We start from the raw sequence: 22,193 nt of genomic DNA on the forward strand, positions 1-22,193 counted from the left end.
TAACAAAAAGGAAACAGACTCACAGATATAGAGAACAAACTAGTGGTTACCAGTGGGGAGAGGGAAGGGGGAGGGGCAAGATAGTAGTAGGGGATTAAGAAGTACAAACTATTATGTGTAAAATAAATAAGCAAGGATATATTGTATAGCACAGGGAAATATAGCCAGTATTTTATAATAACTATAAGTGACGTATAACGTTTAAAGTTTGTGAATCACTGTGTTGTAACACCTGTAACTTATGTAATATTGTACATCAACTGTATCTCAATTTAAAAAAATTGGGCTAAAAAACCCCCCCAAAAAACAAATATTACTCTATAAAAAATTTTTTTTAAATAAATAAAACCGCTGGAGAAGGGGTGGAGCTAGAACCCAGCATGGTAGCTCAACAGCTCCGTTTTCCTATACGTTACTTTCCTACACGTGGGGAAACGTTTCCTCAGATGAAACTCCATCAGACTTTCTAACGTGGAGTCTTTGATATGGGGCCATAATAATGGTCCCATAGTTCCCTGACCTTTGTTGTTTTGTTTTTTATCAGCATGTTTTAAATTTCTAACAGACTTGGTTATAACCACACCGTCAGTAATAGCCCTTATCTTACAGAAAATATTTCAGCTGAAAATCCTTAAAGTCAGTGCCAAATAGCTCGTTGTTGATCAAGGTCACACCGTATAGACCAGTCACCTTTACTTAGAACGAATGGCGCCAATGGAAACACAGTGTGGGGAATCCTTAATTCTCCCCAAACTGCACGGGACCCCGTCCCTTGCCCATTGCACACACGTGCACCAGGCTGGAGTCTGGGGAAGCACTTACATCCTGCCTCTCAGGGCCTTGGCTTTCTGTTCTTCTTCCAGGTTTCTAGGAGGTGTGGGTGGGGTCATGCCCTCATTCAGGCAGCCTGTGGGGTCTTTCAAGCTCCCCCGGTACGAGCCTCCTTCCAGACTCTGAAAAGAGAAGAATGAACAGCCTTAGAGAAGTGAACGTGGGAAAGTGGTCTGGAAGTCCTTGTGTCCCCCCAGCCCAGCCACAGCCAACTTGGTGGATTAGTAACCAAGGCTGTCCTCACTGAACTTCAGGGAAGCACCAGGAGGCCAGAGACCCCCATCGTCCTGCAGCAGGGAGCCCAGAGCCGCCACCTTCTCAGGCAATTAGGATGTACCTGGTGTCAGGGGCCGCCAATCTCCCGAACATAATGAACACCGTCAAAGTGATTGATCTCCGGGTAAGAGCTCCAGAGGTAAAGCTAATCGTCGCAATTCTACACCAAACAAGCAGTGAGGAAAGAAAATCCTCACTCGTAGGACCACCAAATGTGAATTGACAAGGGGAGGGCAGTGATAGGAGAATTTGTTCAGTAAAATCATGTTTGTTATATCAGCTACGATTTTCTTTGAAGAGGCCGATGAGATGTAGACAAGAAGAGGTAAACAGACTTAGCCTTTTCTAAAAACATCTTTGCTAAGGTTATTTACCAAGGGCTTTCTTTCATTTATTAATCCCTTTCATCTCTTTTAATTAAGGTGCTGCAGGACGAAGAAACAAGTTAAAGGGGCACTTCCCTGGTGGCGCAGTGGTTAAGGATCCGCCTGCCAATGCAGGGGACACAGGTTCGAGCCCTGGTCCGGGAAGATGCCACATGCTGCGGAGCAACTAAGCCCACGTGCCACAACTACTGAGCCTGCGCTCCAGAGCCTGTGAGCCACAACTAGTGAACCTGCACGCCACGACTACCGAAGCCCGTGCGCTCTAGGACCTGTGCTTCACAACAAGAGAAGCCACCGTAATGAGAAGCCCGCGCACAGCAATGAAGAGTAGCCCCGGCTCGCCACAACTAGAGAAAGCCCGCGTGCCGCAACAAAGACCCGATGTACCCAAAAATAAATAAATAAAATAAATAAATTTAAAAAAAAAAAAGAAAGAAAAGAAACAAGTTAAAGGGATTAATATGTTACTCTCAAAAGAGCTAAGGGTAAAGGATTCTAATCCTAGATCTGCCAGTCCCTGGATGATTTTAAGGGAGACAGATAAAATTCTTCTATGCTTCAGTTTTTCTCCATTTTCAAGTTGGGTCTCTCCTTTCTACAGATTTTTAAGGAAAAGTCAGAGACAATAGGTGTACAAGCCCTTGAAAAATTTAAAATGCTCTACAGTGGTGGGTTTCCCCCACTGCCCCCATGGATGGAAGTATTAACAATAAGGATGCTAAAAGATGGGGTCAATCTTAACATTTTTATAAGTGCTGTAGAAGAAAGAGCACGCAGCTTAGCATTTCATTATGCAAACTGGCAGAAACCATGTGGATAAACAGTAAGACTGGAGACCAAGGTCACGGTGGGCAAATGGAAAACAAATATGGGAGAGTAATCCCAACTAGCCACACAAAACGACTGTCTACTACAGCCACTGCTGTAGGAAAAGGAAAGGCTTTACTTCAGCCGTCTTTGAAAACATCAGCCCTACGGTTAAAGTCACAAAGATCAAGAAGTGCCCCCAGGGCTTCCCTGGTGGCGCAGTGGTTGAGAGTCCGCCTGCCAATGCAGGGGACACGGGTTTGTGCCCCGGTCCGGGAAGATCCCACATGCCGCGGAGTGGCTGGGCCCGTGAGCCATGGCCGCTGAGCCTGCGTGTCCGGAGCCTGTGCTCCGCAACGGGAGAGGCCACAACGGTGAGAGGCCCGCGTACCGCAAAAAAAAAAAAAAAAGAAGTGCCCCCAAAGGTAGTAGGAACAAAAGCCTTCAGCATGGTCTTAAACAACCCACACTTGGAGTATCTGTCATAACCTCACTTAGCTGCTGTATTTCAACATAGGCTGAATAGAGGTAGGAAAAGCCCAGGTAAACAAAACAAAAAGCGAATGAAGTGACCAGTGGGGCCACTATATGAGAACAGGTGGGGATTATTAGAATTGGAGGCTGAAAAACTTAAAGCTGAGATGTCAACCTTCTTTCCCCCCACTCCATCCCCAAATCAAAGGCCTGTGCCAAGGGCCAAACATGAATTTGTTACCAACACTAGAAGCCAGCATTAAGAGGACAGGGTCTTCAAGCTCGAGAGAGAGAGTTGCTTTTAACTTGACATGAAGGTATCTCAGAACAAGTTATCAACCATGGAAGTTGTCATCCAGAGAAGCAGCCTAGGCTAAAAATATAGAAAGGTCAAGAAGAGTTTAGCTAAATTTATAATAACTGTATCCAGTTATTAAGGAAATGAGTGTTTGGTGCTGAGGTTTGACAAGCCACCAGACAGACAGGCTTTCCAACGACATGTGACATGTCCCCTGGTGCCACCACCAGAGACAGGCTCCCCAGGCAGATGGACCCAGCTGGTGACTGATCCAATTACGTGCCTTTTACTTCCCCTCCCACTGTCCCCACTGTCCTGTTCTAGTCTTTGTTCTGTAGCTTGTTGGCTGGCAGGGTGCTGGCTGCAAGGCGTGGCAAACAGGCTTACATCTCTGCTACAAGGCCCTTCCGTGGACCATCCATCTTGGCGTGGTCCACTCTCAACTCTTCTACAGAATGAAGGACATCTGAGGAGTCCAAAGTGTCACACAGGGAGATATGTTCCATCTCCTCTTGCCCGACCTGTTATACGAGCAAAGAAGCCCAAGTTATCTCTGGGGAAGGACTCTCTGGGATGGAGTTGAGGAAGGCAGAGGCAGTGAGAGAGGAAGTAGAGGGAAATATAGGGTTTGGCTAAGCTGTATGTTAGCTGTCTCAAATAATGGCATTGGCTATAAATACTTATAATAATTCAAGAGTGATTCCTTCTGAGAACCTGGCTACCTGTGCTAGAGTTGGGATACGAGGTCCCAGCCAAGGGCAACTATGGGTGACCTGCAATTGTCTGTGCTGCTCCTTGGGGGACATGGGAAGTGATGGCTGGTTGATGAGTGGTGGGCTGTGCTGCCCAGGGAGGACTTCTGCCCTGTCTGGCGCTCAGGGCCACAGTAGTCTCAGCAGACAAAGGAAGAGGTGTGCAAAGGAGGAAGCAACAAATGTTGCAAATGGGTGCTCCTATAGCTGGTGCCATGTCAGGGAACAGAGATGCAAATAGGATTCGAAAAAGAAGATTAAGTATGGAGGAAGGCTACTGCCACAATAAAAATGAACACATTTCCTGTCAGCTCGATCTTGGACCACATACCCAGAAAATGCCCTGCCTCTGGTCTCCCATATGCACCCTTTCCACACCCCCGAACAGCATTTATTACACAGTGTTATGACTGATTTGTTTGTACTTAAGCAAATATTTATTGTGCTTCTACTATGTGCTGAATATTTACAAAGTGCTGGAGAAATGAAGATGGATAAGACGTGGTTGCCTGCCCACCAAAATCTAAGCTACAGTGGGCATTCTTCTAGGTAGGAGGGGTACTCTGGGGAGGATGAAAAAAAGGAGCAGGCAGCTCTATGATGGGATAGGGAGGGATGGGAAAGGCCTAATGGAAGAGGCAATGCTTGAACTGAGTACTGAGAAATGGAAAGGATTTCACTGGATACACCAATGGAAGGATGATCCAGGCAGGAGGAGCACTGTGACTAAAGGATCAAGTTGAGAAACTACACAGGGCAGCCTGGGAAGCTGAAGGCCACCTGGTATAGGTAGGACACAGAGTGTGAAGCAGGGGGAGAGGGGGATTAGCAAGTAACTGTGTGTCATGTGAGTTGGGGGGAGTGGGAACTAGGGAAAGAAGAAGTAGAGAGTGAAATAGACAACGCTGGAGAGGGATGCAGAGATCAGATCATCAGAAGCCTTGTGTGTAGCATATAATCTGCAAAGAACCCAAATCACAACGCTGAACACCTGAAACTAACACAAGATTGTAAATCAACTATATTTCAGTTAAAAAAAAATAGAGACTTTACCTTCAAAGACGAATGATGGGAGAATTTTAAGCAGGAAAGTAACATGATTGGATTTAAGTTTTAGAAAGATCAGTCTTAATGCTCCTAAGAGCTTTTCATGACCTGGGAAAATGTATCTGATATGACAGTAAAAGGAAAACAGGACTTAAGTTTTATATACTCTATGATTAACTACATTATTTTAAAAATATCTAAATTTCAACACTGACTATGTCTAGATGATGATATGATGAGATATAATTTGTGTTTAAACTCTTGTCATTTTTCCAATTTTTCCTGAATGAGCATATAATTGCTTTTATTACAGAAAAGAACTATTAAAAGTTTTTTTTAAAAAGGAAAAACAAAAGAAAAGCAAGATCCCTCCAGCAGTCATGTGAAGAGACGTCAGGCTGAAATCAGGGAGGAAACGGTTGCAACAGTCCAGGCAGGAGAGGATTTTTGAGCATCAACCCTTGCCTGTGAGCTCCATTCAGGAAGGTTCTGTGCTGGCAGGACTGGCACATAGTAGGACTCCGAGAATTTATTGAACGAAACTCAAAGAGTTTTATATGAAACTTTTATATGAAACCTCTCAGTCAAAGCTCATCTGATAAAACAGCATTCCGGGAGCTGATCCAGCACCACCTCCCACAACCAACCCCTTAGCTGTCCCACCCTTTCATACAAATTATAAATTATACTAATTTATACAAATTAGTATGAAATCTCTTGACAAAAAGTATTAGATCTTAGTCATTCCCAGGCAACTTGGGTTGGGGGTAAGGGTAGGGAAGACATTTTATAGTAGAAAAACTGAGATCTGGATTTTCCAGGCAAATGACATTACAGGTTTGTGACTTCGGGATAAAATTTTTTGTTGGATATCTAAGCTATTCCATTTTAACAAGCTCAGGAATCTTTTCCACAGAGGGATGCCAGAGGAACTCAGCTCCTGAAAGCATACATCTACATATTGGATATGATGGGGGAGGGGGGTCATTATTTCCTCCCGTTTGGACAATGAACTTGTTAACTCTACCTTTTACAGAGCAAGCTGATTCATCTAAAGGAGAGCATAACACCCACAACAAATGCAGCCTTGCCCTAGCCACGTTCTGTGGCCCACAGGTTGACCTAGGGAGGTGAATGCTATCAAAGTAGGAGAACCAGAGGGCAGGAAGTCTTGCTGAAGCAGGTAGGACTAATTCTCAGGATGCCAGGCCAGCAGGTAGACTGACCAAGAGCTCAGTCCTGGCCGGTCCATTCCCTAAAGATTTTCAGCCAAGGGTCTGCGAGTGCCATCCTGAGACCAGTAAACTACTGTGACGTGCCACCTGAGGACGGGAGCTCAGGGAGGAGGCTTGCTTTTTAGGGGCCTAAACATTCACCTCAGGCAGGTGACGGAATCCTGGGCTGTTTAGAAACACACTAGATTCCCTTACGGCCAGGAATCTCTTGCTTCTCAAACTTGAGGAATAAAGCCAAATTACATAGATTGCTAAGCTATTTACCCTGCAACATTCACCCAACCAGGATCTACTTACTGACAAATACTGTGTTCAGGGTGTGACGACAGAAGATAAAGTATGACTGGTTCCCTTTCCCTGCTTCTTCACAATGCAAACGAGCTAAGAGCTAACATTTGTGGGATGCTCACTTATCAGCTTACAAAGTGCATTCACACCTGACTCAGTCTTCAACATGACTCTCTTGAGATAAGATTCAGGTGGACAGAATCATCGCTGATAAGTGAGATAAAAGAGAGGCCCAAGTAGATGAAGTAACTTGCCCTGGGCTACGCAATAAGTAGCAGAGACTGGACTAACATCTAGATCTTCTGATTCCTTATACACTCAGCACCACCGCTGCCAGTCCCTACGTCTAGGAAAAACTTTATTAAAAATCACACGGGAAAAGCAGGGGGAGCCTTAGTCCTGGCTTAGAGTTAAAGACAATACCTTTAATACAAAACCCAGAACAAGTATTTGAGCTCTCTTTGGGGGGAGGGGGGTGGGCATGCTCTCTTGGCAAACAAAAGCACTGATTAAAGACCAAGGCTGGCAGGTGAGACCTCAGAAGTATCCATTAATGCCCAGAAGGACTCGCCAAAGGAGTTTCCGGGGGTCTTCGGGGTTTTATCTGCAGGTGAGTGGGGAACCGCTGTCCTGGTTGCCTAACAGCAGCTTTCCAGCAGGAGAGATCACAACTGCTGGAGGCCACAGCCTTGGCACAGTCATGACCACGTGACCATACAGCACCAAGGGCAGCTCTGGGACTCAGGGACACAAGGGATCTTATGGCTTCTGGGTGGAGCCGGGGGGGCCAAATGATTTCTTTTTTCTTTTTTTTTTTTTTTTTGCTGACAAAGCAAGAGACTTTATTGGAAAGGTGCACCCAGGCAGAGAGCAGCAGGGTAAGGGAACGGAGGAGAACTGCTCTGTCACGTGACTTGAAGTCTCAGGTTTTATGGTAATGGAATTAGTTTGCAGGTTGTTTCTGGCCAATCATTTTGACTCAGGGTCCTTCCTGGAAATGATTTCTAACTACAGCACTTAGTGCCATCACTTGAGCAACCAAAATAGAAATCAGAAAGAACCTAAGCCCTAGATATAAAAGTCCGAGTATGCCAGATGCCCCTGTAATATTCCCAGATTCTGTAAATTGGGAAGGACCTTATTAGTTCTTCTTATACTGAGCTAATTTCCACCCACACGTTCTGCCCTCTGGAGCAACCAAGAGTGAGACCAGCCCTTCTTTTCCACAGCAGTGCTCAGTTATGAGAAGACAGCTCTCGTGTGTCTTCTGTCTCCTAACTTCTTCTCCCCATTCTTAACCCCAGTTTCTGCAACTCTCCATCAAATGACATGGACCACGTGGTATTGGTTTCCTCCTCCAGGGAGGGCCCTTCCACTGAGTTCAAGAGCATTTTAGAATGCCAAGTTCAGAACCCGATACATGACTCCACACAACTCATGACGGGCATGGTCTGAAGAGCTTTGAGTACAATGGGGCTATGACGCCCCTGGATCTGTATGTTGTACTTTCATTAACCCAGCCTATGACCACACTGGGTATTCTGGCAGCTGGAACACTCTTGTACTTACAGTCAAATAAGAACTCCAGAACCTTTACAGGCTCTAGATCTTATCCTCTTCTAAGCTAGAGAGCTCATGAGAAATAGGCATACCAGTCTCGGAGGTGAAGACGTAACTCCGTATTCTCAAACGCAGCTGAGGAAACAACCAACTACTGGTGCTCCGTCACTACCCCACAGTGGGTACGTATTGAGATGGGAGGAAACAGAAAGTAGAGGAAAGGAGAAAGGATCGAATTTTGGTTAGAAGATTCTGAGAAATCAGACTACTGCTCTTGCATTCCTTTCCATGACATACGCTTGGTTTTATATGTCTGGCCAAAGAAATCTCTATAATTCTGGGCTCACTGCAGGTCCTCAAGAAGTAGCTAGTGGTGGAAGAAAAAGTTAAAGCCTTATTATGGTAAAATCACCACTGAAAGGCCATTCATCCAATAGCCATTTGTAAAGGGCCTGTTACAGGGTCGATCAGCTCCAGCATTATCCTACACTCCTTCTACTCTGGGACATTTGCTCTAATGGGACTTCTCAACACCTGTACTCACATGTTTAACACCTGACCCATGGATCACACAAACTAGAGGCCCATTGAGGTGCCCAACAGTAGCAGTAGGTGAGTAGTAGCAGGAGGAAAACGGTAATCCAAAATATGAAAAACACAGACTTTTAGAAACAAGGGTTTACTGATGTAAACACGTCCCTGGGCTGGTCAGGGAAGCTCTTGTGGAGACATGAGATCTGAGTGGGACCTTGAGGGGCTGTTATACTTTAGACAAGCAAAAGGAAGAAGGACAACATTCTAGAGAATTGGGGTGGTTTGAACAGAGACTTGGGGGGAGGAAAACCAAATGCATGTTTGGGGACAGTGCAGAAAATAATTTAGTTGGAGCCGAGTTCATCGCCCGGAATAATACATGGATGTTGGAAAGGTAAGTTGGAGAATAGGCTGCAGAACATTAGACTACTAGGTAAGTGCGGACTTTATGGGCCAGGGATTTCCAAACTTTGATTATATACGTCAATTAGTAGACATAATTTTGGTCATGCACTCCCCAAACATGTAATTTATTTATAAATTATATTTCTGTACTCCTATACTACCCTTATGTACATAATAAAACATACACAAAACCATTTTAAAATGATGAGTTAAAGAGATTCTAATATTTTGTTCCAGCACCTCAAAAAACCATCTTGTGTACTTCGAGTCTCCCCCACGTTGGAGACCATCGTCGTGTAGGCAAGAGGGAGACAGGGAGCCCTCACCGAGGAGGGAGCCAATCATGGGAGCCTGAGGCCGGAGGCAGATGGTGGGGAGAAGGATTAAGCAATGGCTACTCTGGGCATGAGGTCAGGGCCCATGCTCAGGTGGTGAAAGAGAAAATGCAAAAAAAAAGGGATGATTTTTTTTTTTTTTTTGTGGTACGCGGGCCTCTAACTGTTGTGGCCTCTCCCATTGCGGAGCACAGGCTCCGGACGCGCAGGCTCAGCGGCCATGGCTCACGGGCCCAGCCGCTCTGCGGCACATGGGATCTTCCCAGACTGAGGCACGAACCTGTGTCCCTTGCATCGGCAGGCGGACTCTCAACCACTGCGCCACCAGGGAAGCCCCGGGATGATTTTTTAAGGAAAAAAATTTTTTAATGGTTATTTGCAGAATGAAGAGGGTATATGGGTCGGTGTGGAGAGGGATGGAAAGGTAGTGAGGAGTGGTCAGGGAGATGGGCTTCGAGAAGTCAATGCAGCATCCGTGAGAGCACTCAACTCCCTGCGTGGGACAGGGAAAGATGGCAGGAAAAGGCACGACCTTCAGGAGTTTGACACTAGTACTAAAAATACCAGCTTTTTTTTTTAATTAGTAAGAAACATTAGAAAGAAAAGAAGAAGGTCATATGTGTGAAACTTCATTGGTCTTCTATAAGCTAGGATATTTGAAAAGAGAGTTACTGTAATCAAAATCATGATGAGGCAGCTTTCCCTAGAGAGTATCCATCATTTTCAAGTGGAGAAGGGTTTAAAAGCCGCATAGAGATGAAACATGCAGAACTGCCTCCTGGACCCACACTTACCAGCTTGCTTTTGACCAACTGTTCTATTGCACTGACAAGGTCTGCAGCAGTAGGTACTTCGGTGGAAGCCTGCCGGGCTGCTAGCAAAGAGGAGGACTGCAAGACATTGAGCAGCAAAGGAAAAGCAGATTAGCGAGGCACGAGGAATAGCAATTAGGCAGCAACACAGCAAGTCCAAAGCTTCAGGCAGGCAAGGGAGGCAAAGCTCTCTGTTTAGAGGGAAGAGATGACAGAGGGAGATGGGGGTAGCGTGGGTGTGGGGCAGCGAAGCAGGGGTGGGACCAAGCTCTTTTTAGTCAGACCTCTTGAGGAGCTGAGGGGAGGGGTCACTGAGCTCCCAGGAGGCCAACAGGGAAGGGCTGCACCCACTGACAGCAAGCGGGGAGGGGGCAGACAGGATTCTGGCCACTACAGGGGGGCCCACTGCTGTTCCAGGAAATGAGGGTCAATAAACCTAGCCTCGAGTGTGTCCAAAGAGAAACTGTCCTTACTTTACTTACATGTAGATCTTCAACACAGACTGTCACCATGTTTCAAGCAGAAATGCTAGGAGCAGGGCACGTGGAGAACAGAAACCGCCTCCCCCATTCACACACACACACACACACACACACACACACACACACACACTCCCTCTCTCTCTCTCTCTCTCTCACACACACACACACACACACACACACACACGCACTCCTCCACAAACACTGCTGTTTCTGGTAAGGCCCCCAAACTGAAACACTAGGGAAGTAATAAAGGGCTTTAGCAGGACTTGTGCGTCTCATGCTGGAGCAACCAGGCACTACCCTGTTCACAGTGAAAGGAGGCTCAAGCCCAGGGCCTTCCTCCTTCCCTCACACCAGCAGTAAGGACTGGTCTACCGGACTGTCTGGTCAACGGTTTGGGCATTCCTGCTCACTGAGGGACAGTGTTTTGTTTTGTTTTTTTTTCTTCCTATTCCTACTTGAGAAGAAATTGGGAGAGAAACGGTTAACCCTGTGTAAGCTTTAACCCACCCCATGCTTCAAAGCAGAGGACAACGGAGTTCCCAGGGCCCAGGACGCGTGGGCACAGTGACCGTGGGAGTAGAAAGTTGGACATCTTGGCCAGGCTGTGGCTTCAAGTCTGTCCTTTAAGTTATGGGGAAGAATTTCTAAAAGGAAGCTTCTTGTTGTCTAAGCTAAGACTTACTTTAGGTAAGTCTTTGCTTCTGAAATGGGCTAAAAAAAAATCAAATGAATGTAATTAAGAGAGAGCAACACTCTTTTCGTCTCCTGGGGAAAGCAGGAAAGGAACTTAAATCTCTTTGGAAGTCCAAGTTATCTACTCTTTGCTCTAGTAATCCTACCTCTGGGAACTTATTCCAAGGACAGAAATCAAAAGAACAAATGCTGTATGTACCAAGTGATCTGTAGCAGTATTACCCAGAGCAGCAAAAACTGGAAACAATCCAGGATATCCCCAAACAGGCTGGTCAAACATATTACGATACATCACATAAGTGAAATACTCCTCAGTTATTAAAATTATAGTTCTGAAGGTAAAATCAGTAAGATTTTAGGAAATATTAAACATTATTATTTAATTTATAAATATTAAAAATATAAAACAATGAACACATCCTATGCCTAGTATAATTATAAAAATAAAACATACACGCATATGAACAAATAGAAGGAAACAGAATTAAAGTAACTGCACGACACTAGAATGGGTGAACTTTTAGAAATTCCTTTTACACCGTTGTAAAAATTATTTTAATGAATCCCAACTCCACTTGCTAGAAATTCTGAAGCTCATCCCGCTCCCAAATATTCCAGAAAAACAGACGTTCAGAAACCAAACAGCCGGACTGAGGAGGTTCATGTGTCTTTTTAAAAAGGCGCTCATGCCACCTGCCCTAATCCTGGCTAAGAAAAGGGCTACACAAGTGTCTGGGGGTAAGTCCGCATTCTCAGTTAAAAATTATCCAGGAACAACATAACATCCTTTCCCCAAAACAAGCCGTGCTTGAGGGATGTCGAGGGGGAGGGTTCGTGACCTCTCCTTATCTTATGTAAGCTGGCACTTCCATGCGAAGGGCGGTGAGGGACGGCAGATAATGTGACCTGAGTGCCCTGCTCCCCACACACGCTATCACTGTTTCTAGAACATTTTACAATAGGCCTCTGGGAACACAGCAGGTTGGTTCTCGTTCCCACCTCAAGGCGAAGCACAGGCATTTCTGCCTCTGGGGATCCAGGATGGGCATCATGCCATGCTTCCTCTACTTCTCTTCCCAACAGTCCAGAGACAGAGCCTTATGAGGGGCCGTAACTGTGTGCTTCTCATGGGTGAGTCACAGAGGGGGCAGTGACCACATCTTAGTCATGGACCTGTTCCTGGAAAATGTCCCTCTAGCTTAGCACAGAGGAAGACCTCAACTAATGTCTGGGGGCCACCGATCCAAAATGCAAAGCAGAGAGAATTCAAACAAGATCTGGGATATCACCAGAAACACTGAAGCAACTGCATCAGTACTTCCTGGATTGTATCCTGGGTGGCGCTGTGAAGGTTTGCTCCCTGCCCGTGCATGCTGGGCCCACCACCTCGGAAGGGGCTGCTGACTGCCGGGCAGAGCACTGGAGAGCACAGGGAGGCCCCAGGGGGATGGCTAACCACCACCAGCAGCACAGTAAAACGACACTCCGGAAAGCAAACGGGAAGGACAGTCAAGAACTGAAACCACCACCTCAGCCTCCAGAGTCCTCCAGGACAGCGACGCTGAGAGAAGCAAGAGAAACACAACGAAGTGACAGCACAGTTAGGAAGGCCAGTGACGGAGCACACAACGAAAGCAGGGACCTACCCGAGCCTCAGCTCAGTACCAGGAAGCACATTCAACCTGAGCCTCTGCTCCAGAACAATCGGGATGATGACCCTGCGCCCAGAGGCTTGGTGGACGTTCACATTTCAGACACCAGAGAGTCTCTGCAGGCCAGTGAGCCAGAGAATTTTGCAAATCAAAGAACTGAGGCAACCTGGCATGTTAGGTTTGTCCAACTTTGACAAAACCTCCCCTTAGCAGCATCTCCATCCCTCATGCTTTGTTTGCACTGGGCTTGACTGGAAGTTACCATGATTTGGATTTTAGAGTTGAGGATGAGGAAAATAATCAACTAAAACATCGGTTGAACAACAAAATGATCATGACCTAGAACCACCTTGGATTCCTCTTCGAGACAATAGTTCTTTTTGGGATCTGCTGCTTCCAAAGACATAGCCATTACCCTTCATCAACAGGACGAGATACTAGGCAGATTTCTGCTTTGAGTATTTTACACCCACCCCTGTACTGCCCAGAATGAAGTCAGACCTCCAGGGGTGGGGGAGGGGAGCCCCCAACACAGATGGAATCTATATCACCTCAGATTCATGCGGCATAAGCGATAACAAGGGAGAGAGAGTGTTACTACCCCTGACACACACAAAAAACGAAATCACGTGTTTTACACGTGGCTCTTCCAAGTGAGAAGGAAGTCCTACCATCTCGTCCTGCGTGGGGTCGTTGTCAAAGATCTTCATAGGCGGAGGGAGGGGTGTGTGTGACTCTTCATCTGGCTCATCCTCACCCCAACCTTTCTTGCTCTTCTAGAACAAAAGAGCAGCATTAGTCACTGTTTCCTATAGTTAAAGATGCCAGTTGGTTCAGGACTTGGGATTTTTAGAAAAGAAACATATAAGATACCCGCCTCTCTCAACACACTCCTATTTTTTTCAGTTTCAGGGTCCTCCTGTGTGGAATGGGCACACCTGCTTATCTCAAAAGGACAATGAGGTCCAAATGGTGGAAAACACACACACACACACACACACACACACGAAAAACATCTACTTTATCGATTAGCCAGGAAGAGCGAAAGCTGAGAGAGTGGTTAGAGAGAAACTAACTTTTAAGTTTATGAAGGACTCAAACTACAATCTAAAGATCACCAGGCTCTACTGCCATTCAGAGGGAGAAAAGGTAGCATAAAACTACAAAGAGTCTGGTTTCACATCAGGAAGAATTTCTTAGCCATGTCAGTGACTAGAGTAGGTTAGTTTGCCAGATAAAAGAATTATCTCATTCCCGAACCAAATACCCACTATATTTTGATCACAGAATCCCAGTTTTGGAAGGGATATAAGAGGTCGTTGCCCAGTCTGACCTCTCAGCCAACACTGGTCTCTCCAACTGTTATGTGAGGTCATACAGTCTCCCAAACCTTTTCAGTATGGGTGTTCATCTGTTTTCATGAAGCCCCACTTCATCACTGGTTGAGCCCCCATTAAAGGCTGCAACCTTGGCTACTGTAAACCTTCACCTGTTAATCATAATTCTCCCTTCTGGAGCAACCAGGAGTTGTCTACTCCATTTTATAAATGCCACTGCTCAACACACTCGAAAGCAGCCATAATCTCCCAGGACAGTCTTCTGTTTTCCAGGCGTGGCAGGTTTAATGCGGTCTTTAGTAGAGGCTGGGGACTTGGTGACCAGCTGGCTCCCCGTGGGCCCCGACACGCATCTCCAAATCTGGCAAAATGGTATCTGTCTGCTGGATATTCTAGGTGCCAGTCTTTAACAAGTCACAAATCAAACTGGCAATGTCTTTTTTTTTATTCTTACTGTTTTTAATTTTTTTTTTTAAATTGAACTAAACAGATTCATAGACACAGAGAACAGACTTGTGGTTGCCAAGGGGAGGAGGGGAGAGAGAAGGATGGACTGGGAGTTTGGGGTTGGTAGATGCAAACTATTACATCTAGAATGGATAAACAACAAGGTCCTACTGTACAGCACAGGGAACTATATTCAAACTGGCAATGTCTTGAGAATACAAAGATCACCTAGGCCCAAGAAGACGAACTACTGGGAACTAGAGTCTGGCTAGTTTACAAACCCCGGGGAAGGATGCCTCTCGAGGCTCCAGGAAGGAGGTACATCAGAAACCCCTCCCGATGGAAGGCTCCGGGGCTTCGAGTAAGTACCTCGTCAGCACTGTCTCCCTGAGGGGTGGTCTCATCCCCAGGCTTGGGAGATCCCAGGTCGAAGCTCTTCCGACCGTCTCGTACTTTCTTCTGCTTCTTGATGTTTCCGTCTGCCTTCCCGCTGTTGAGCCGCCGCACGGGACTCGTCAGCCACTTCTTCAGGGTGTTGGTGGAGCGCTTGGGCCCAGGGGAACTGTGGATGGAGTTCAGGGAGGGCTGGGCCTGCAGGTTGGCCACCGACTCAGACTTGCCTCCGTTTTCACTTGAGTGAGAGTACGCATCTGAGGAAAAAGAATAGACAGACACGGCGTGTCAGGGGCAGTTAAGGCAGGCTGCCAGCCTGGGAGAAAGACAGCTCCAACCCCAGGAAGCTAGGGCACCAGGCAGAATGTCAAGGCCAGCTGCAGACAGAAGACAAAGACTCCTGCAAAATCAAGATTCTAAGCAAGAACCATCAACCAGTAACAATGTCATAGAGCACCTATGAGTATTATAAAGTTGTATAAGACACAGATTTTATTTTCATAGATGCCTTATCTAGCTACACACACACACACACACACACACACACGAACACACACAAAGAGGGAAAGAGAAGTGCCAAAGAGCAAGACAGCACGCAAAATAAAGATAAATGCACAAAGCAGTATGTGGTTAATTGCCAAAGGGCTGGCATGGGCTCTAGACCATAAGGAAGCAGAGCTGAGAGGAGGGTCAGATCAGCGCAGGCAGGACTGGTCTGAAAACCTTTAACGGAAGAGATGTGTCTGAGTAGAAGGGAAGGGAGAAGGAATTCCAAAAGCGGGAGATGGCAGGAACAAAAGCACAGAGGCGGGAAAATGGAAAAACAAGTGAACACAGCCCTTAAGCAGACCCTTCCAATGAAATAAAGATGAACAGAGGAGAAACTGGACAGAAAGAAGAGTGAAAACATTTAATAGTAAACTAGAGGAGTATGAACTTTATTGTGAGACGCTAATGGGAAAGGGGGCAAAAAGGGCTTTTGTTTGCTTGTTTGTTTTTTAATTAATCTGGTAACTACAGACAACATAGCCCTGGGAAGAGGGATTGGAATCTAGAAGCCCACACTAGGAGGACACGGGGAGGACAAAGGAATGAATGGGAGGCATTTTAAAGCAAGAAGTGATACAGTTAGTATCTGGATGACACATCACAGGTGAGTTGTCTCTCTTATGCTGCTTCTTCTCATTGCCAAAGAGGTCTTGGGAGAATACCTGACCAGCTTCACCTCAACCCCTGATGGGCCCTGTGGCCCTGGTACCAGTTTGCATACTGCTAGTTAAACCAAACGCATGACTAGGTATTTATAAAAAGTACTGCCTTGGCCTTTTACACCCACTTGTCTCAAAGACCGAATCATCTTTTCCTATACAGTAATGACTTTATCCTAGACCGAGACTAGAGGTCTAACCTGGCCTGGGAGGCCCGACGGCCTAGACCTGTCCAATACATTAGAAACCAAATCTTAAAATAAAAAGAATAAATATTTTTGCCAGTCAAGAGCTGCCTCCAGCTTCTATAACCGGCTGATCTCACAGGCACCAAGCTCAGGCTCCTGACCCTGCGGGAACTTTCTTAGATATGGTTAGAGTTCTGTGCATACTTTAGAAAACAAGAACAGAATATCTGCATGTAGAAGCATTAAAAATTGAGCTTCTAAAGCCCCCTGGTATGAAGGATAACTCATAGGGTTGCCCAGCTCAGGGAATATTTAGGCATCGACTGACTTGGTTGACATCCCTTTAAGGACAAAGCTGTAATCTTATCTCAGAGAATTCTGTGCTGGCTGTGGTCTTGGGTGTGTTGACATTATTTCTGAAGTGTTTGGTATGGGTCAAACTCCTGTTCTCAGAAGCCCGGGTGATAAACATCTCAGCAGCACCACTGCAGCACTAGCAGTGGGACCTGGGCCTCTTATCTCTCTGCTGATAAGCCACAGAGGCTTTTCATTCACCAGGCCCCTGGGATACCACAAGTCTGTTAAATCCAAGCCTTCAAACCTTAGATTTATCAGCATATGTTGTGTCAGCAGAGCTAGAGGCCCAGCCACATTAACTGTGCCTTGTGTCACTAAGCAAGACGGATGACTGCCTAAGTGTTCTGCTCCATGACAAACCACAGCCTGGCTTTGAGATTCATGAATGCAAATTTTGACTGACCATTCTCCTCCTCTCTCTATCATCTGATTCTGCTTTGGTGCATTCTGTACAAATTAATGGCAAGTGTACGGATTATAAAGTACAAATTAAAAATCAAGAGTATCCTCAATTTTGTTTCAAGTTTATTCTGTGTAAACCATCAGGGCCATTCAACCACAGCCCAAATAAAAGAGAACTGAAGAGTTGGAAGCAATCTCTAACTTGTCATCTAGTTAGGGTCCCGTATTGAGACAGGACTATTTCTAAATCACTCTGAATGCATGGTTACAAAAAGATGTGGCATCGTTTAGTCTAGAAAATGTGTACTTGGTTTATTGCTACTTCAAAGGATAACTGCCAGGTGATGCTCACCCCATCTTTGGAAGAGGTGGCTGCAATGAGCTGTTTGAGAATTTATTCTAATACCTTTCCGGGCACAACAGCTAACTGACTCATCTGTAACAACTACAACAGTAATACTGTTATCTCACCAAATCTTTCCAAGCTGAGACAGGTACTAAGTATGAGTATCATCTTAGGAAACAGAGTGTTCCAGGAAACCCAGGGTCATCATTAGTGTGGCAGAGAGGCAAAATTTAAACCGAGATCTGACTCTACTACACATATATTTAATCTTATTCCCACATCTGTGTCTACTCCATGAATTCTGTTAGCCTCTATAATTATTGTAAAAAAAGAACATCAGGTTGTTAGTCTATGAGACATTTCGTATAGACATTTATATATAATTTATATGTTATTAAATTTCAATGCTGAAAACAATCTCAGTCTCACTAATTTTACAGATAAGGCAATGAAAGCTTGTATATGGGAAATCCATGGTCACAAATTAGTTAGTCATAAAGCTAGGACCAGAAGCCAGGCACCTCTACATCTCTCCAGGGTTCCGAACCAATGCTTCCTCTTCAGCCCTGAGGCATTAAAAACTGCCCATGAGATTGGTATCTGTTTTTACGTCACTGGGAAGACAAATGTGTCCTTGGACACTGCAAGGAATAAAGTTCCCTGGTATGTCCAACTTGCTTCCTAGATCAGAAAAAATAATATTCTGAGGCTGATTTTACTATGAGATATTTTTATTTTTTTCATTTTGTTTTGGCTGCACCACTCAGCATGTGGGATCTTAGTTCCCCAACCAGGGATCGAACCCTCACCCCCCTGCAGTGGAAGCACGAAGTCTTAACTAACAACTGGACCGCCGGGGAAGTCCCACTATGAGATATTTTTCAAATAGAAGAAAATATAGAAAAAATTTAACATCTAAATACCCACCACCTAGATATGATTAAGTGTAGACTTAAGTGTAGACATTTTTGCCATATTTGCTTCAGTTTTTTTTAATCTTTCTTTTAATTGAACTATAGTTGATTTACAAAGTTGTGTTGGTTTCAAATGTACAGCAAAGTGATTCAGTTATACATACATATGTGTATATATACATATATATTCTTTTCCAGATTCTTTGCCATTATAGGTTATTATAAGATATTGAATATAGTTCCCTGTGCTACACAGTAGGTCCTTATTGTTTATCTAATTGATATACAGTAGAGTGTATATGTTAATCTCAAACTCCCAATTTATCCTCCCCCATCACTTTCCCCTTTGGTAATCATAAGTTTGTTTTCTATGTCTGTGAGTCTATTTCTGCTTTGTAAATAAGTTCATTTGTATCATATTTTTTTAGATTCCACATGTAAGTGATATCCTATGATACTTGTCTTTCTCTGTCCGAATTCCTTCACTTAATATGATAATCTCTAGGTCCATCCATGTTGTTGCAAATGATTGTCATTCTTTTTTATGGCTGAGTAATATTCCATTGTGCATGTGTACACACACACACACACACACACACACACACCCCACATCTTCTTTATCCATTCATCTGTCAATGGATATTTAGGTTGCTTCCATGTCTTGGCTATTGTAAATAGTGCTGCTATGAACACTGGGGTGCATGTATCTTTTCAAATTAGAGTTTTCTCTGGATGTCTGCCCAGGAGAGAGATCACTGGATCATATGATAAGTCTATTTTTACTTTTTAAAGGGATCTCCATACTGTTCTCCATAGTGGCTGCATTAATGTACATTCGCACCAACAGTGTAGGAGGGTTCCTGTTTCTCCACCTCTTCTGTAGCATTTGTTATTTGTAGACTTTTTCATGATGGCCATTCTGACCAGTGTGAGGTGATACCTCACTGTGGTTTTAATTTGCCTTTCTCTAATGATTAGCGATACTGAACACCTTTTCACGTGCCTGTTGGCCATCTGTATGTCTTTGGAGAAATGTCTATTTAGCTCTTCTGGCCATTTTTTGACTGGGTTGTTTGGTTTTTTGATATTAAGCTGTATGAGCTATTTGTATATTTTGGAAATTAATCCCTTGTTGGTACCATCATTCGCAGTATTTCCTCCCAGTCTGTGGTTGGCTTTTAATTTTGTTTATGGTTTCCTTTGCTGTGCAAAAGCTTTTACATTTAATTAGGTTCCATTTGTTTATTTTTGCTTTTGTTTCTGTTATTCTAGGGGAGAGATCCAAAAAAATATTGTTGTGATTTATGTCAAAGAGTATTCTGCACCTATGTTTTTCTCTAGGAGTTTTATAGTATCCGGTCTTATGTTTAGGTCTTTAATCCATTTTGAGTTTATTTTTGCACATGGTGTTAGAGAATGTTCTAATTTTGTTCTTTTACGTGTAGCTGTCCAGTTTTTCCAGCACCACTTATTGAAGAGACTGTCTTTTCTCCATTGTATATTCTTGCCTTTGTTGTAGATTAATTGACCATAAGTGCATGTGTTTATTTTTGGGCGCTCTATCCTGTTCCAGAAAAGGCTCTTGATAAAATTCAACATCCCTTTATGATAAAACTCTCTCCAGAAAGTGGGCATAGAGGGAACATACCTCAACATAATAAAGGCCATATACGACAAACCCACAGCCAACAACAATACTCAACAGTAAAAAGCTGAAAGCATTTCCTCTAAGATCAGCAACAAGATAAAGATGCCCATTTGCATCACTTTTATTCAACATAGTTTTGGAAGTACTAGTCACAGCAATCAAAGAAGAAAAAGAAATAAAAGGAATCCAAATTGGAAATGACACGATGCTTATGTACAGACAATGCTAAAGACACTACCAGGAAACTGCTAGAGCTCATCAATGAATTCAGTAAAGTTGCAGGATACAAAATTAATATACAGAAATCTGTTGCATTTACATACACTAATAACAAAATATCAGAAAGAGAAATTAAGGAAACAATCCCATTTATCATTGCATCAAAAAGAGTAAAATAAATGCCTAGGAATCAACTTACCTAAGGAGGCAAAAGACCTGTACTCTGAAAATTATAATACGCTGATGAAAGAAACTGAAGACAACACAAACAGATGGAAAGATATACCGTGTTTTTGGATTGGAAGAATCAATATTGTTAAAATGACCATACTATCCAAGGCAATCTACAGATTCAATGCAATCCATATCAATGGTATTTTTCACAGAACTAGAACAAAAAAATTTTTAATTTGAACAGAAACACAAAAGACTCCGAATAGCCAAAACAATCTGGAGAAAGAAGAATGAAGCTGGAAGAATCACACTCCCAGACTTCAGACTATACTACAAAGCTACAGTATCAAACACAGTATAGTAAATGCTCACTCTCATTTTCTGTATTTATCTCCCTGTGGACTGGAAACATAGCTCACAAACCTTCACCATCTATAGATCGCACATTGAGGAGCACAGCTCTCAATTCTAAAGCATGTATTTCAAGATGAAACTGCTGGGTTTTAGTGAATACACATCACCAGCTTCACTAGGTACTGCCAAATTGCTCTCTGATTTACTCCCACCAACCATGTGCAAAAGTTCTCATCTTCCTGTATTCTTCTAGGTGTTTCAATATGCACCATTAGTACATAATTTTCCTCTGGAAAAATTAAATGTGCTCTCCCTAACCCAAAACACCTACTTCAAAGAATGAAGTTGAGATGAAATAGAATGTTTCAAGGAGAAGAAATAAAAAGGTAAAATCCAGTGCCTCTAGACCAATAGGAAATGCATCCTATAGTTGATTTCTCAGCCACAAACTGGAAAAACAGGAAGCTTGGCAGGGTAATCCATGAGGTTGGAGGTCCAACTTCATAGACTCTGAATTGCATGAGTTGAATGAATTCCCATGATTGGTCATGGGAATATGAAGATACTAATGAAATCAAGAAAATCTATATAAATAAGCCAACAAACAACAAACTCTTAGCCACCAGCAGACTTCCATAATATTTTTTATCCATGCTTCCTTCAATTTCCAAGCCACCTCTCTAAACTGCCCAATTTCTTCCTTAATACCTAAGAATAGAAGACTTGATGCATGGTCACAGAACATGTTCCAAAGCTTTACCAATGACTAGAGAATTCTTGACACCAACACTCATCTTTTAATGATATTTTGTTCAAGTTGATTAAAAGAGAAAACTCTGTTGGTATACTTTTCCCGCCCTGATTATATGATTCAAGAATAATCTACTGGTGTAGGGCTTCCCTGGTGGCGCAGCGGTTGAGAGTCTGCCTGCCGATGCAGGGGACACGGGTTTGTGCCCTGGTCCGGGAAGATCCCACATGCCGCGGAGCGGCTGGGCCCGTGAGCCATGGCTGCTGAGCCTGCGCGACTGGAGCCTATGCTCTGCAACGGGAGAGGCCACAACGGTGAGAGGCCCACGTACCACAAAAAAAAAAAAAAAAAAAGAATAATCTACTGGTGCCTACTCTATGGATTGCAACAGAGAGATGGCAGCACTGGACAGAAAGGCCTCTGTTTCTTCATCTACAAAATGGACAAATTAGACAGAGTGCATTCAAAGTCTTGCTCTACCACTGGCTAGCTCTGTGACTCTGGGCCAATTACTTGATCTCTGTGTTTCTTGGTTTTCTCATCAGTAAATGAAGATAATATTAGTATCTATCTTATAGGGTTGTT

General features: G+C 44.1%; 1 protein-coding gene across 6 annotated transcripts in view; it reads right to left on the reverse strand.

The window, feature by feature from the left end:
- Positions 1 to 22,193, reverse strand: part of KALRN (kalirin RhoGEF kinase) — a 640,054-nt gene that overhangs the window by 55,428 nt on the left and 562,433 nt on the right. For 2 of the 6 annotated variants that reach the window (XM_065877078.1, XM_065877086.1), the window contains 4 exons: positions 15,024 to 15,304; positions 13,542 to 13,643; positions 10,023 to 10,118; positions 823 to 953 (listed from right to left, as the gene is read on the reverse strand). In XM_065877078.1, the coding sequence (XP_065733150.1) occupies positions 823 to 953; positions 10,023 to 10,118; positions 13,542 to 13,643; positions 15,024 to 15,304 (610 nt within the window). Of the gene's footprint in view, positions 1 to 822; positions 954 to 10,022; positions 10,119 to 13,541; positions 13,647 to 15,023; positions 15,305 to 22,193 lie in introns of all 6 variants that reach the window. The other 4 variants (XM_065877079.1, XM_065877085.1, XM_065877088.1 and 1 more) reach the window with 3 other exon arrangements.

This window comes from Phocoena phocoena, chromosome 4 (assembly GCF_963924675.1).
Source record: "Phocoena phocoena chromosome 4, mPhoPho1.1, whole genome shotgun sequence".
Classification (NCBI taxonomy): Eukaryota; Metazoa; Chordata; class Mammalia; order Artiodactyla; family Phocoenidae; genus Phocoena; species Phocoena phocoena.